A 17,951-nucleotide genomic window follows, 5' to 3' on the forward strand; every position below is an offset into this window, starting at 1 on the left:
ACATAATTGGGAAGCAGGGGTCACCGAGAAAATAGTTTACATGCTCTTCTTCTGAGTTTTCCATATTTATGCGCTCATGAGAATTGCCCATGTAGCTTTCCTATATACAAAATAATGTTGATTTATTAGTGTTGTTGTGTTCGTAACTATGATTTTGTTTAAGTCTCTCTAAATCTCCAAGTATTTAGTCTATCAAATATTGGTTCCAAGTTAAATCGTTCATGAAATCTGACCAATAAAATTAGTTGTCCACTTATACTTAGTTGTCGTACTATGCATGTACCAAGAGAACCTTAGCTAGAGTATTTGATCTTAATCCTTTATTTCAAGACCATTATGGGTGATTTTAGATATGTTCTCATCACATTTCTGAGTCTATATGGCTAGGTTATAATGTGGATGACATCTATTATGTGGTTGTAAGGACAATTCTAGACCAATAGATGAATAGAATGGACAATCATGATATGAGGGTCTATGATATTACAATGAACTATCATGTATCATATAATCACTCGAAATTTCAGCATAAAGGTAGTTTAGTCGATGAAACTATACTAAAAAAGGAAATTATAGGATTTGAAAGGATAATTGATTCTCTTAATTTAAAAAATCCATTTTTTTTAAAATTAATTCGATTTCAATTATAACACGAATTTTAATTATTTAGAATCGGTGTAACTATACAAAAAAATAAAATATTCTTGTAGAATTTAAGGTTAAAAACATTTTATTCTCAAAAGAATACGAAGTTATTTACTTTCTTTTTTAACAATTGACTTTCTTAACTAATAATATTGTACATATTATCAAGAATATAACAAGTTTTTTCAGTGGAGTACACATTTTTATTGAAATGACAAATCATCTTAAGAATGATGTAGAATGTAATACAAGTAAGAATGCAATTCCATTAAGAATATGTGTTTTTATACTAAAGAAAAACATAAATAACAAAGTACATTATGTGAGAATAAAGTATGAAACTCATAATGTAATTGAGAATACATTATGTAGATTCTCTCCTACAATTCTAAAAGGAATATTATTCTTTCTGTAAGATGAACCATTAAATTCTAAAAGAATGTTGTTATTTTTTAAACTAGACCGTGAAATTCTAAAAGAATGTTGTTGTATCCTGAAATTCTGAAAGAATGTAGTTGTTTTCCAGTAGCTGAGTGAATTTTCCAACCTGCAAATAAAACCAAAACCATTCAGATACAGTTGCATTTGTGCCACTGATTACATAACTTCTTTTACTAATATATTTTGGTTCACTTTGTCTAGTAAAAGTAAACTACAACATAACATAATGGCAAAATGAAATGGAATCAGTTAGCCATGAATAATAAGAAAGATGAAATTTAAAATAAATTGAAAGATCCTTAAATGGCATCAAGTGAAGCCAATAATAACCAGAAAGTTTGAAAGATTGAACAAGAGTAATATTGAAGATACATCAGTTCCAGGACATATTTCTCCCTTCACCCAATCCATTATTAATTGTATCCATGTAATAATTCTTATTTCTTCTATTCAATCGGAACAATTGTTCATCAACAACCCATTTTGATCTCTAAAACATATCAAGCAAGTGATCACCAGCTTAGCTGGTTGTGATGCATCCTGGGTTATAGGCCTCAATGGGTGAGGTCAAGAGTTCTACTCTTGGCTGAGCACATTTGGGGGACTTTCCCGGATTGGCATGGGTTCGATTCTCCGTTCCCTTTGGTGGTGAGTGGTTCCCTGGATTGGCATGGGTTCGATTCTCCGTGAGACTAAATCTAAAAATAATTTTAAAATGCAAAATAAATGGAAAAATTCAAAAATTCTTTTTTTAAATATTATTTTCGGAACTTGAATTAACTAAAAAAAATCCCGTTTTTTTTTTTTTGAAAAATACGTGAAATATTCTGATAGAATATTACACTGACATATTCTAAAAATAATTTTAAAATGCAAAATAAATGAAAAAATCTAAAAATTATTTTTTTAAATATTTTTTTCGGAACTTGAATTAACTAACAAAAAAATAAAAAAAAATCCCATTTTTTTTTTGAAAAATACGTGAAATATTCTAATAGAATATTACACTCTACATATTCTAAAAAATAATTTTAAAATGCAAAATAAATGGAATAATCTACAAATTCTTTTTTTTTTTTTTAAATATTATTTTCGGAACTTGAATTAACTAAAAAAATAAAAAAAAATAAAAAAAATCTTTTTTTTTTGAAAAATACGTGAAATATTCTAATAGAATATTACACTGTACATATTCTCAAAAATAATTTTAAAATGCAAAATAAATGGAAAAATCCAAAAAGTCTTTTTTTAAATATTATTTTCGGATTTTGAATTAACTAACCCTATATATATATATATATATATATATATATATATATATATATATATATATATATATATATATATATATATATATATATATGACTTTATATCTTATATTTGTTGTGTTCACATATTTTATTATTTATTGTTTGTTACTTCAGGTCTAGTTGATAAGACACCGACCAGTCAGGAAGGTTGGAAGGCATGGTCATTTTAGTATATAGTCATTCTGAAATGCAACAACCCAATCAACATATCTATCTTGCCATTCTTCCTGTAACTAGTCCTTTAATAGTATACTTAATAATAGTTTTAACTTGTAGGTTAAAGGATATACCTAAACCTAAGAGAGTAATCCCTAGACTATAGTTGTGCTTTCCTGGGAAAGTATTAGTTCACTATATTCAACATGACTATGATATCAATCTGTCAGACTCCAGGCTAGTGGCGAAAATGCTGGGATGTGTGACTTTATCTTTGGACCACAATTATTAACATATATTGAATAGTACAAAATACATACCGTTATAAATATTAATTTAGAGTTACATCGTTCTTTTCCTTTTGGTACATTGTTATAACCAAAATATGATATATGTCTCAACAATTAGATGTCTCCATACGAACAAATTTGCAAAAGTAGTTGACAACAAAAATGTCCATACTGTTGTAACATTTCCCGCTTTTACGTTCCAGAAAATACATGAGTTTTGAAAATACGTCAACATAAATTTGATGAGCTCACATGTTCCAACATTCCGTATCTACCGACTTATAACTAGTTTATTGTGTTGTCTGCATGCTAAGTATAATGGTTTACTTATTAGGTAAGTCTATAACTACAACAGTTCCAACATTCTGAGTGTAAGTTTTCAGGGTACTTATATAGAACATTAATACTTTTATAGCGAACAAGTATGATGTTCTAGAGTGTAACAGGTGTTACATGAGACTATAACCGCTGCTATATGACGTTCAAGACCTTTGTATGGTGCTACAAATGGGTGCACTAGTTCAAAACACTATGCACGCTTCATCAACGTCGGACCCATAAACAAAACGAAAGGACAGTCATCATCCAGTGGGTTTTGTCAAACCATGGGTTGTAGCTAGCAACCACGAATGGGGTGTCAACCTGTGTAGATCTATACACAACCTCCTCATTGATACAAGATTAACGGTTATAGGTTAAAGGATTTTACTATGTTTTCATACTTAATTGATGAATTGCGTATCTCATGTAGACTTTTAACGGTTCCAATAGTTCAAGCATATGTGTGTCTAAAACCTTAAGTTACTAGACTGTACGAACAACATAACTACTGTATATATAATACCATGTTTTAATCAACGTAAAACCAATAACACCGTTTTCACGAATAAGTCAAATAGTTGTTTAATAATGATGAACCAGCTGTTTAGCAGTTATATTTATAAAACTATAAGAAAAACTACATTTGTCGTTTTTTTAAATATCGAGTATACTTTTTATAATGACCATATACTTTCCCCGAAAACATTAAAATGGTATAAAAGTGGGTTCGTGAACTCTCTTTCATAACGCGATCTATGTCTGAACGTGACTGGAAATTCAGGATTGTTAAGCTTGTAGAAGAAAAGTTCCTTCAGAAAACAAGAGAGAGAGAAGAGATGACTTTCGGTGTCAGGATTGATTAAATACTCGACTACTATTTATAGTGCAAAATTGGCGGTAACACACCGCTCCTAGATAGAAGCGCACCGACCCTTTCTTCGTCTACCAGGTGTTGATGAGTCAACATGTGTGGCATGTACACAGCCTCCTACATGTCATTCATGCATGCTAGACACAAGCGTGTCACATCTAGATAGACGCACGCAGACTCCTTCCTCGACTGCCACGTCATCTGTTTCATTAGTATTTTCACAATCTTCAAAAAATTACAAATTTCGCATATATGTTATGTTTTTGATATTCTTTATATCAACACGTAGCTATCGACGAGTATTACAACTTTTATTTGTATTATGTCGGCTAATTCTCATCATTTTTTAAATTAAATAGTTTATAAAGATTACACTGCAAAAAACCATATAAAATTCATAACTTCTTATATAAACTTCATTCTCGACTGTCTTTACATCAACAAATTTCTATTAACTAGATATTCAACTCTTGTTTAGATTGTTTTATCTAACATATAACCGATTATAGTTTCAATTTTTATATTCATATTGTTGCGCCGAAACTTTAAAAAATCATAACTTACTATATGAAGTCAGATTTGGACGTTCACTCTATGCAGATTTTCGCTTTTACGACTGCTACGACTTTCGTTTAGATTACTTATACTAATAAGTAACCTATTTCTGGAATCTTGTTAACATGTACTTTCGAAAAATAATTCAAAATAACACAAAAATTGTATTTCATTAAAAGTTGTAACTATTACAAATTAAGTCCATTACATGTGATGTTTGTCTAGTTGATAGGTGAGGTTCGTTATAACTTAATTTATCTTGTTGTCATATAATTGAATTTTGAAATAACCTAACAATAAATAATAGGATAGGGTAACTTGAGTTGCTTAATTGTTTCATTGTGACCAAAGGATTTCTGACCTAACAATATTCGGTGTTGTCCTCTCTCTTTGAGATTGAAGGTTCAAATCCTGCTAGAGACATAGATGGATATAGGAGAATAGTTTAGGAGTAGAATAGATTTGTCGTTCCCAAAAAAAAAAAAATGTTTCATTGTGAAAGGTCGGTGAGAGTTCACATTTCACTGGGTAGAGAGCAATTTTTCGGACGCCGACGACAACCAACGTCAATAGTGAGTAAACATGGAGAGGAGGCAAAGCATTTCCCTCTTCTGTTTCTCCTTCTGATTACTGAGCAATAAAATATATGGGCTTTTACCTTCTTTGTTTCGTTAAACTAATTAGTCATTTGGGCTTAAAACTTGTGGACTACCTAAACATATTTAACTATTTTAAACACTTTGAGAGTTTCGTGTTTGGATTTGTAAGCTAGGAATATCCAAATTTTGTAAAAATAATAAATAGCTTTAAATATCTAAGCATATCTATTTTGGTCATATTACATGTATAAACTAGCCCAAACAGTTTTTTTATTAAAAATTGACTTATCAAGTTATAGTTTTATACCATCACATAAGTAATCCATTAATCTTTAAAAAAAATTATGAATAAGATAATATGCTAAGTTAAATCAGCTATCCCAAACACCATTACCTCATCCGGCATACATAAGCGTGAAAGAGCCAAAAGGCATGACCACCTCATCAAAACTCCGATCCACGAACGCCAATTACAGCCCAAGGAGGCAATGTTCACACGTAGAGATAGAGAGAAATGGAGAGAAAAGAAGAATAAGAAGAAGAGAGAAACCTCCGGTGTTCATCACTACAAGAAATGGGACTTATAGGGACGAAAAATGTCGTCTCTATATGTTAGAAAGTCGTCCCTATAACTCTTTGTCGCTATATCCCCGTCGCAATAGATCTTTTTTGGCGTCGCTATATATATCGTCGCCATAGGTACCTTTTAGAGACGAGATGTTGTCGTTGTTGGTTTCTGGTTGTCATCTATATTGTTGGATCTACAGGGACGACATGTCGTCCCCATAGCTAGATATATAGCAACAAAATGTCGTCTCCATAGATACTATACAGAATTTACATTCAACTCCTATTTTTGGTATATTTTTCTAGTTTTCTCAATCACAAAAGAGAAAAAACACTAAATTTAACTAAAAACTCTAAAATATCATACAATAATATCAAAACATTTGAATATCTTATACAATTGTTTACCAAAACATACAAAATAATTTTGAATTGTTTAAGAGTTCATACAATTTGATACGCACACTTGTCTCTCAAAGTATCCAAAGGGTGTGGTGTGTTCAAGAAAACTAAATTGCATAGCCACATTCACACCTGAAACATACAAACCAAGTACAAAGCATATATAATAAACTATTTCTATCAGGTTATACTTTCCAATGACCATGAAATGCAAACCAGGTACACATGTATAGAAAAATGATTTATGAAACTGAAACTCCAAGTTTCAAACAACAAATAGATGACATGATGTATAGAAAAATGATTCATTTAAACGTGGTAGTTTACCTTGCTGAACTTGTTAAGTACATACATGCTCTTTTATAATTTTTGTTGTCCACATGCTTCAAAAGTAGACCCAAATACCCTCTCAACCTGTGTTGCACTCACATGACATAAGTTATAACCTGTGTTAAAATTCCTCTCTTGTAAATAGAATACAATGAGTTATCTGCAATTTACTGTCACACCCCCAAACCTGAACGGCGGAAACGTTTGGGGGTGGATGACTTCATGTGGTAGCGTAACAAATGAATACATAGTAAAGAAAGCAATACAACCATCATATATATATAATTGAAAGTTTACATTTGTCAAAAGTTTACATGTTCAAAACCAATTACAATATGATGTCAAAATACGAGATTAAACTGGCGCCGCAGCATCCCTTCATCAAAAGCGTAATGAATACCTGAAATTACTGATTTCCTGGGACATACAAGTAATTTTGAAAGAGTAGATCAGCATTTAAGCTGGTGAGTTTCATAAGTATTTAAGTGACAATGTTTGTATGAAATGAAATGTTTTGTCTTTGTTTCTTTGTGTTTAGAAAATCCTATATTTTCTACTAGTATAAAAGTAGCCTTCACTCAAGACCAATGTTTGTTTCTAAAAATGTATGTAAGTGTAAAACAACCAATGTGTTTGAAAACCTTGTAAATCAATGCATTTTTAATACCCCATGTGAGTTTTATAACCATACTATTGACTCGGAATACCTATACACAACGTTCTTCAGGCGTTGGAATGTTATGACGTTTGTCACCCCAAACGGTGGACTGCAGCTAACAATCAGGGTGCGGGTTGTCAAGCCCGTATAGATCTATACACAAACACCATGCTCCCCCTCCAAGGGATTCTGGTATATAATACAGGACTTGAAATGTGTACTCGAACGTACATGAAGTTAGTGTCTCACAAAACCGTGGTATAAAAACAGATCTACTTGTTAAAATGTTACGTTTGTTCTTGTATACGAAAGTGACTTCTTGAAATTCATGTTTCTAGTACATAAGAGTTAGAAATTTGTTCGTAAAACTATACCTATTATAGTTTTCTAAAAGTGTGTCTCGTTTGTTTAGAAATACCAAGAAAAGGAATCATTTGTTATGAAAGCATAGATTTTCGGTGTAGAGTCTAAGAATGATAAGTATAATCTAAGAAAGTTTAGTTTATACATGCATTTCAACAAATTTATATTTCAAAAGATAGAATGCTATTTTAACATATGTTATATATATATATATATATATATATATATATATATATATATATATATATATATATATATATATATGAAAGTTCCTTAAAAGTTTGTAAATCGCATGTGATTTGGATATATAAAAGCATATAAAAGAGTTCTTTATGTAACACACGATAATACTCGTGTGTTTTACTTATAATCCCCCCCTTGAAAGCATATAAAAGAATTTATAGAACCTTTAAAAGGTAAATTAAGGGGGTATGAACTCACTTGAAAGTTTGGAGATAGCGAGATGGAAAACCGGGCAGAGTTTCGTCTTGGGAAACGGATTTTTCTCGGGATTCTCGGGAATCTCGGGAGTAAAATCGACCCTCAGGACTTGAGCAAAAAGACTAGAGCTTCGGGTTTGAACGGGCACGGAAAACGAGGCAATATCGTGAAAGAAAGGAGAGAAATGAGCATTTTTCTCGGAAGCCCTCGCATGCTATTTATAGGAGGGTCTGAGAAGCCTCGTACGCGGGGCGTATGCTCGTACGCAGCGCGTACGCGTACGTCATGCATGACCGAAGCCTCGACTGCCTCGGCTTCGGATGGGACGGATCAGTTTGTCGGGTCGGATGGGACGGCGGGTCGGACGGGTCGGTAGCCTCGCATAGGGCAACGTGGACGATTTGAGGCCAAGTCCCTCGTGTACGCAGGGCGTACAGGAGTACGCAGCGCGTACCTCGGATGAGGACGCTGACTCCTCTTCGGATAATGCTTGAATTTTGAATTAAATAAATATATAATTTATTTAATAAACTTCAAAAATTTATATCTTCTTCATACGAACTCCGTTTTCGATGGTCTTTATATCCACGCGTAGGTGAGACTACGCTCTACCACTTTCGTTTAGACTTTGTTGGCAAATTCCGAAATTATTTTTATTATTTATTTTATAACTCATCGTGTTTAAGGAATTTCTTTAAAAAAATCATAACTTCAATATACGAAGTCGGATTTGGGCGTTCTTTTTACGTACGATCATGGTTTAAAGATATTTAAATATAGAAGGAATTTAAATAGAACTATTTGGACATTTTATTATGAAAGTTAATTTTATTAACTCAAAAGTGGTTACAATACTTGACCTTTTAGGTCATTACAAAGAGTTGAAATATCGGGTTGTCACATCTACCTCTTTTATTAGAGTAAGAGTGTGCTGAATATTGTCTAGGCCCTTCTTTTATTAGTGTTGCTGCTTAACTTTTAGGCAACCCTCTATCCCTACCTCCCCCTACACCTCCACCTCCACCTCCATCTCCACCTCCACCTGGACCTAATCCAACCCCCTTTATGAGGAATCCTAGGATCCTCCCCTTCCCATTGTATATCCACCTGTATCTGCATCTAGTATCAATTATCAAACAATATTTTTAAACATTTTATTTAGGACCTAGAGTTTAACTTCCTACACTTACCTCTACAAGATTAACCCACTCCCATGTCTCATTAGCTGTCCTAATATCATAAACTGGTGCATGTCGACCCTAAAAGCCATATCAAGATATTTTTTTAGCATAGAATTTGGAGGTGGAGCTGCAAGCAAGATCAAATTACCTCAATGAGGTTGTAATCTGTTATAACAGAGTCATAAAAATTGTTGTCATCAGGCCATCTAGTTCTCACTTTTCTTCCAATCAATGGGGAGAATGCTGATGTTTCAGCAGACTCATTTGCAAGTTGCACCCTCCCACTTGGCCTTGATGGAGATTACTGCATTTTAAGGAAAGATCCTCATGTGAAAAGTTGTTGCCAAAAGAAAGGAAAAGATGAAAAAAAGAATCAGAGTCTTATACATTCATGTGAAAAAGCAACAATTTGTTCCAAAATTCTATCAAATCATCTACTAATGCCTACTCATTCTGAATTGCACAAAAAAGTCGAAATCAAGATTAGTGAAACAATTACACTTTAAAGTGGCATGCTTATCAACTCATATGAGAAGGTACTCGATTTATCCTATTTAGTAGTTCTTACTAATGATCAAAATATATATAAAAAAAATATGATGATAATGATGAACTATACCACTCTTTTGGCATACTTTTGCAAGCAATATCCCCAGTGAAATTCCTACATAAATGAAAGCAGGGACATTGGACATTTGTTTTCTTGCTTATGTATGTACCTTTTGGTACATGAACACCCTAGCCCTACCTCCCTGCAAAGAAAATAAAAAGCATCCAAATTTTTCTATAAGCAAAAACGAACAAAATGCACAATTAAAAATTTCTTGTGCTAAATTCATCCAGCTTAACTTTCTCTTTTAGTGAAATGTAACTTATCGTAAGTTATAATAAATCCACAGGAATTCAGCTCACTTTTTTTAGATCACAAAGTCATTTAGACTTGTAAAAACAATGATGAGATTTAACAATAATATTTCGCCTACAACCTACCTGGATTTTTGGTATGGTGTCAGATAACCTTCAGAAATAAGCCTTTTGAAAATACAATAACCTTGCTTCCGCCAAAGAAACCGTACAGAGCAATACTGAAAACAAATCTGTATTGAATTTGAGTTTGTTCGTCATCATCATTGTTAACCTATATCCCAATTACAGTTTCAAACACATAATTGCTAACATACACCACAATTACAGTTTCAAACAGAGACTTACTAACCTGGTAGCTGGATTAGGGCTTGTATTCGATAGAATTGGTAAACGGATGTGAAAAGGAAGGCGATAGTCAGAATCGTCGATGTTGAAACAAATCGTAGTTGTTGAGCCGATGGTGGTTTTCGACAATTAGCATGAGAATCTATGGAGAGAGGACGAAGATTCGCATGGACTGGGAGGTGAGGAAGTCACCAAAGAAGATAATGGTCGAAATTAGGGAGGGGAGAATCTCCGATCTTAAGTGAGAGAGACATAGACAGATAATTGAGTGTGTGTGAACGAAAGAAAGAAGATTGTCTGCTGATTTAAGGCATAGAAAGTTGTGGGGACGCCAAGTCGTCCCTATAATCTTCTCCAAAACGCGCCTTTTTTACCCGCTTTACATGCTCAGACCGCTGTAATAGCAAACGCCAAAAAAATATATTCTAAACTCTATGGAGACGATATGTCGTCTCTGTAGGGCGTCTATAACGACGACACTTGTCGTCTTGGTACATCTCGTCTCTATAGTTCCTTATTCTTGTAGTGCATGCATGCATGGATCGACCCCTCATATCTGATTCCCTCCATATGCATATCGGGTTGCCTTTAGCTAAAAGGAATGTTGTACATTATTAATTATTATGCATTTAGTGTCAACTTTGTCATACTATTTTTTTAGATTATTGGTAAAGAGTTGCCTGCCAAGCCATATCACGTCAAGAACGTAATCTCAGAGGAAGCCATCATCCACCTAAGCATGACGATGGATGGCACACCCAACCGCACACACTCTATCCTAATTGTTGAAAATATTATGAATTAATATACAATCTTATATTTATTTTTATACGTATATGTATATAGTGTATATGTATAAGTGTATGCAGGTGTGAAGCGCGGACCTAAATAGGGTCGGGTTAGATCCGTTTCAATGATAGGAGGTATAAAAGAAGAGAGAGAGTAGGAAGAGATCAGATAAGCAAGATATTTTTCATCTTGTTCTTCTCTCTTATACAAGCTCTTTCAGTTAGGGTTTTCTAAAAGATCGAAACGTTTGAGTAGTAGATTTGTTGTATTTTTCCTGATCGTTCTTTATATTCTACTGTGTTATGTCTTGTTCATTCATATCTGATAATCATTCTAGATTAGGGCTTGAGTGTTTTGTTATGAGAGTAGAATAGGGTTTTTGTAGTGACGTTTTTGATGTATGTTCTTGAAAACCTTCTGTTTCTTTGTCCTCAAATGATATAAGAAATGAAGATGTTGGGAAAAATGTGTTTGTAGTTTTTTAACATGGTATCAAAGCTCAAGGCTCGTCGTTCTTGTTCTTGACGCATCTTCTGGTGTTCGTTACTACGATCTGTTGTCATCACTGTTACGAGGTTAGTTTTGTTTTTTGATTAACCTGTTTTGAGTTACTCTGTATTAGACTTAGGGTTTCATTCTTTTTACTCTATTTCATAGTTTTTTGAGATCCTGGTACTGCGAGAATTTTTTGTTGTTCTTGCAGATTGAGTTTCCTGCTGGTGCTAAGTTCTGAGTGAAACTGAAAGTCACAAGTATCAGTTATCGATTAATCCCTCTAATCTTCTCTTTGGGGTCGGATTTCATCACCGATAAACCCGTAGAGTAAAAGATTCAGGGAGTCGATTTTTAAACAAACAATTTGCCTTAAGCACTGTGAGGTTTTCTTGTTCCCTTTCTTTTCCTTTTTGGTTGTAGATGTGCAAGATCTGGTGTCTTTGTTACATTGGTTATTTGTTGTCTGAAATTTATTGTTGATTCTATTTTTCTTGTTCACCTTGTGTTTGGTTGTCTTGGGCCCCGACAAACTGTGGTGACCATCTGGACTTTAAGCCAACATAAGTGTTGTTTTTTGTCCTTTACCTGTTTGACATTTTCTTGTCTTGTTTTTGCCTTTGATTGGTATTGTTTTGTGATCTGTTATGGTTGGAGATACACCTGAGGGAAGTGGTGTCCCTAAGGATTCTCCTGTTGACTTTGATGATCCCTTATACATACATCCATCTGATAATGCAGTTACTTCCATAATAACTATTAAATTGACTGGTAATGAAAATTTCCGTTTATGGCGTAGTGCAATGACTAGAGGCCTTAAAGCTAGAAATAAATTGGGTTTTGTGGATGGAACTATTGTTCTTGAAAAAACTGATGAAACTAAAAAATCTAAATGGGAACGTGTGAATGCTGTTGTGTGTAATTGGTGATTAGGATCTATATCTGAAGCAATATATGCTAGTCATGTTTATTCTGATAATGCTAAAGACATTTGGGATGAGTTGTTTGAAACCTATAATAAGGCTGATGGTTCTGTAATTTTTAATATTCATCAGCAGATAAACACTTTAAAACAGAGTGGTTCTTCTCTTTCAGACTATTATAACAAACTTGATTGTTTATGGAAAGAGTTTGATGGTTTGACTAGTTTATCTGAATGTGTTTGTGAGGCTGCAAATAAACTAAATGATCATTCTAAAATGATGAAATTAATGCAATTCTTAAGTGGTCTTGATGATGTATATAATCAGGTTAAAAGTCACATTCTTTTAATGGAACCATTGCCTAATGTTAAAACTGCCTTCTCAATTCTCTCTAGAGAAGAGTCTCTTCAAAAGAATGGTTCTTTGAGTTCTGTTGTTTCTTCAAAACCTTAAGTGTCTGTTTTTAATAGTAAGGTTACTGATTTTAAAAAAGGTCAAGGTCAAAATAGATTCAGAAATCAAGGATTACAGTGTAAGCACTGTAATCTTAAAGGTCATACAATAGAAAAGTGTTATAAATTGATTGGATATCCAAAGGATTTTAAACAAAGAATTGGAAATAATAATCAAAATAAATCTGTTTCTGTGAATTCTTCTTTTGTTGGTTCAAACAGCAATTCTGTGGTTGCTTCTGAGTCTGGTTGTGGTAGTGAATGTCATTATCTTACTAGTGAACAATATTCAAAATTTCTTCGTCTCATAAATGAGAATTCTGCTAATGAGGATGTACCTGCTGCTGCAAATATGGCAGGTACAACAACAACAACATATTGTTTTAACTCTTGTGTTACTCCAAATAAGTTTCAAAGTTGGATTGTTGATTCTGGAGCAAATCAACATATGATAGCCTCAGAATCACAACTCCAAGACACTGTGGATGTGTCTAGACTTAATCTACTTGTAAAACATCCTAATGGTTCTTCTGCTAAAATAAATAAGATTGTGAATGTTCAATTGTCCTCAAATCTTACTTTATTTGATGTTTTTGTTGTGCCAGACTTTAATGTTAATCTTTTGTCTGTACATAAACTATGTAAGGATAATGGATGTGAAATTATTTTCTCTAAACATAGTTGTAAAATTTAGGATTCACTATCAAAGAAGATGGTGGAGAATGGTAGAGAATCTGGGGGATTATATTACCTATATCATGTTCCCTCAGGTAATTCAGTAAATCTAACTAATTCTAAGTGTTGTGTCTCAAAGTTAACTTGGCATAGTAGACTAGGTCATCCTGCTGATCAGGCTCTAAATATTTTGAAAAATAAATTGAAACTAGGAAATGAGTCACTTCCTCCTTGTGATGTCTGTTATAGGGCCAAACAGACTAGGGAGTCATTCTCACTTAGTCAACATTATTCAACCCAGTTGGGTGAATTAATTCACTTAGATGTTTGGGGTCCCTATAGACTAGCTTCTGTAGAAGGGTTTAAGTTTTTTCTGACTATTGTGGATGATTTATCAAGGGCTACTTGGGTTTTTCTTTTGAAATCTAAAAGTGAAGTTTTTGATTGCTTTAAGATTTTTGTGAATAATTTACTAAATCAGTTTAGTGTTAATGTTAAGGTTGTGAGATCTGATAATGGTACTGAATTTGTGAATAATCAAATGAAATATTTTTGTATTGAACGAGGTATCATTCATCAGACTTCCTGTGCTTACACTCCACAACAAAATGGAGTTGTGGAAAGAAAGCACAGATACATACTTAATGTTGCAAGATCACTTTTGTTTCAGTCAGCTGTTCCTATAAAATATTGGGGAGATGCTGTTTTAACTTCAGTTTTTTTGATAAATAGAATGCCTACATCAGTTTTAAATAGATTATCTCCTTATGAACTTGTTTATAAAAGAACACCTAATTTTGATCATTTGAGAGTTTTTGGTTGTCTTTGTTTTGCTGTTAAACAAAATGTTTCTGATAAGTTTTCTGAACGTGCTGAAAAGTGCATTTTATTAGGATATTCTTCTGATAAAAAGGCTTATAAACTTCTTAGTCTTGATACTAATACTTCTTTTATGTCCAGGGATGTGAAATTTTATGAATCTGTTTTTCCATATAAATTGAAGTCAACTAATGTTGACAATTTTTTTTTTTTCTGATTTTGGCCCTAATGATCCATTTTCCTATGATGAATTTGATACTAATGAATACTTAAATGATTTTGTACACAATTCTTGGCCATTATATCTATTAGATATTAATAATGCATTCTTATATGGTGACTTAAATGAAGATGTTTATATGTCTCTTCCTCCTGGATATTTTTCTATTGGTGATTCTAGGGTTTGTAAACTTACTAAATCTTTATATGGTTTGAAACAAGCTCCTAGGAAGTGGAATGAAAAACTCTGTTCTTCCTTGTTTATGTTTGGTTTTAAGTAAAGTATAAGTGACTATTCATTATTTGTAAGGAAATTTGAAGGATCATTAACTATATTGCTTGTATATGTAGATGAAATTATTTTAACTGGAAGTTGTGAACATGAATTGCAGAAAGTTAAGGACTTTATGAAAACTCAGTTTCTAATTAAAGATCTTGGAACTTTAAAATATTTTTTGGGAATTGAGATAATAAAATTTAATAATGGTTTGTGTTTAAATCAAAGGAAATGTTGTTTAGAATTATTACATGAGTATGGTATGCTTGGGTGTAAACCTGTAAATACTCCATTGGAAACAAATTTTCTGATAAAGGCTGATGAAAATGAAAAAGAAAATCCATTATTAGACAATAAAACTGAGTTTCAGAAACTTATTGGTAAATTGATATATTTGACAGTTACTAGGCCAGATATTTCATATGCTGTTCAGGTACTTAGTCAGTTTATGCACTGACCTAAAAATCTCATCTAAAAATTGTTTTTAGACTTTTAAGATACTTAAAAAACAATCCTGGAAGAGGAGTAGTTACAACCAAATCTGATAAATTTGAGCTTAAAGGATTTGTAGATGCTGACTGGGCTAAGTGCATGATTACAAGGAAATCAATGTCTGGATATTTTGTTTATTTTAATAACTGTTTAATATCATGGAAGAGTAAGAAACAATCTATTGTTTCTAGATCCTCCACTGAAGCTGAATATAGAGCTTTAGGATCTATTACTTGTGAAATAATTTGGATTTTAAAAATTTTGTTTGAGTTAGAAATTAAAGATTTAATTCGTGTTTCAGTTTTTTGTGATAATGAATCAACTATCAAATTAGCTTTAAATCCTGTGTTTCATGAGAGAACAAAACATTTTGAAGTTAACTCGCATTTTATTAGAGAAAAGATTTCTAAAGGAGTGATAAAGTTGGTTAATAAAATAAATGATGAATTTAATTTCACTTTTAAGAAAGTCGCATTCGTCGTGTATTTGTGGATTCCTGCTGCAATTATTAATGTTGCAATCATTAATGTAAGCACAACAAATTATTCAAGCTATAACCTATAAGCCCCTAGAGAAGGGCGATATATCTACCCCGCGATTATAATCCATGGACTCAGAATTACTCATCGGCTATTATTCATCCACAACAGTTGAAAAGCAATCGAAATGGCTACTGGAAAATTCTTCCGAGATATAGAGCTACCTCAGCAAAAACCTCTGGACAAAGGCCTTCTTTTCCCGGCAGTGTTATCGCCAAACGATAACACTGATTCTACTGCAGTAGAACTCTATGATTTTGAAGAAGCTATCAGAACTCACAAGCCATGGCTGGAGTCTCTTCTTCAGAACAACGGCGCTATTCTCTTCCGAGGCTTCCCTGTTGCCTCACCTTCCGACTTCAACCACGTTGTCGAAGCTTTTTCCTACGCTGAAATTCCCTACTTAGGCGGCATAGCCCCTCGGACGAAGGTCGTTGGTCAGGTTTACACCGCAAATGAATCTCCTCCCCATATTGGAATTCCTTTCCATCACGAGATGTCTTACGTAATTTTCTCGATTCTATCAATCTCGTTTTTTATGATAACAATTACCTAGCTTCTCAATTTCTGTTAATTCAGCATCATTGTTTACGTACGAGTTCAGCTTCTTATAGTTAACAACTTGTGGTTTCATTAAGTTTATTAAAGTGCTTATGTATCCATGCATGTACAGGCTCCTGATTTCCCCACCAAGGTATTTTTCTTTTGTGATGAAGAATCAGGAGAAGGGGGAGAAACACCGATAGTTTTGAGTCATATCATATACGAAAAGATGAAAGAGAAGCACCCAGAGTTAGTTGCACGACTAGAAGAGCATGGATTGACGTATACAGAGATAATCATGGATGAAGACGATCCATCATCAATCATCAGTCGTAACTGGAAGTCAAAATTCAACACCGACGACAAAAATGTTGCTGAGGAAAGGTATGTTTATATTTTCTTCACAATTTACGTTAAATCTCATAATGCGATACAAGTAAAGTTCACCAACTTTATCCAAGCATGCATGGCTCATGAGATTCCTCCATTGACAGGGCAGCAAAACTTGGAATAAAGATTGAATGGATTGGGAATGCTGCAAAAGCTACAACTGGCCCACTGCCAGCCATCAGGTTTGACAAAGAGAGTCGCCGGAAAACATGGTTCAACCCTATTACAACTACATATAGTGGCTCTGCGGGAAAATCGTTTTTTGTCGAGATTGGTAATGGCGACCCTTTGCCTGATGATGCTGTGGAAGACTACAGGAAGATCCTGGAAGAAGAGTGCGTTGCGATACCTTGGAAGAAAGGCGATGTTCTGCTTATTAATAATTTGATGGTTCTTCATGGCCGGAGACCACTACTAAAGCCGCCACGTCGTATACTAGCTTCACTTTGCAAGTGATCGGTGTTTCATTGCAGGCAAAAACAATGTTGTAATTTATGATTGATAATCAACGATTAATAAATGCATATGCCAAGCTAAATAAAACAATATGCTTTTTGGTATGAGTATAGGGCTGCAAATGAATAGTAAACTTGAATTTTTTTTTTTTTTTTTTTTTGAACTTTGCCCCTCAACTTTAACAATTTGACATTTTGGTGGTTACAATTAAGATTTTTTATTTTTTATTTTTTAGAAACATTTTAATATAATTAATAGTTTTTGTTCATTTTTTAAAAATTTGCTAATTTCAACCCTTTTAATTTTTTAATCAATTTGGTACTTTTGGTTCTTACAATCAAAATTTTTACATTTTTACGCTTTTGGTCATTGTAATTAAAATTTTTATATTTGTTAGAAACCTTTTAGTATTTAAAATTTGGCTACAAAACTTTAAGGAATTGATAACTTTCGTCCATTTTTTAAAAACTTGCTAATTCCAACCCATTTAATTCTTTAGTAATCTTGACACTTTTGATCCTTACATTCAAAACTTTTATATTT

General features: G+C 33.1%; 1 protein-coding gene across 1 annotated transcript; it reads left to right on the forward strand.

Moving 5' to 3' along the window:
• The first annotated feature begins 16,110 nt into the window (after nucleotides 1–16,110).
• LOC145038840 (clavaminate synthase-like protein At3g21360) lies at nucleotides 16,111–17,647 on the forward strand. The gene is made up of 3 exons (XM_078987072.1): nucleotides 16,111–16,524; nucleotides 16,693–16,946; nucleotides 17,057–17,647. Exons 1-3 carry the CDS (start codon nucleotides 16,147–16,149, stop codon nucleotides 17,406–17,408), a joined length of 984 nt encoding a protein of 327 aa, XP_078843198.1. The 5' UTR covers nucleotides 16,111–16,146; the 3' UTR covers nucleotides 17,409–17,647.
• Nucleotides 17,648–17,951: the final 304 nt, after the last annotated feature.

This window comes from Lactuca saligna, chromosome 4 (assembly GCF_052625555.1).
Source record: "Lactuca saligna cultivar CGN05327 chromosome 4, ASM5262555v1, whole genome shotgun sequence".
NCBI classification, from domain to species: domain Eukaryota; kingdom Viridiplantae; phylum Streptophyta; class Magnoliopsida; order Asterales; family Asteraceae; genus Lactuca; species Lactuca saligna.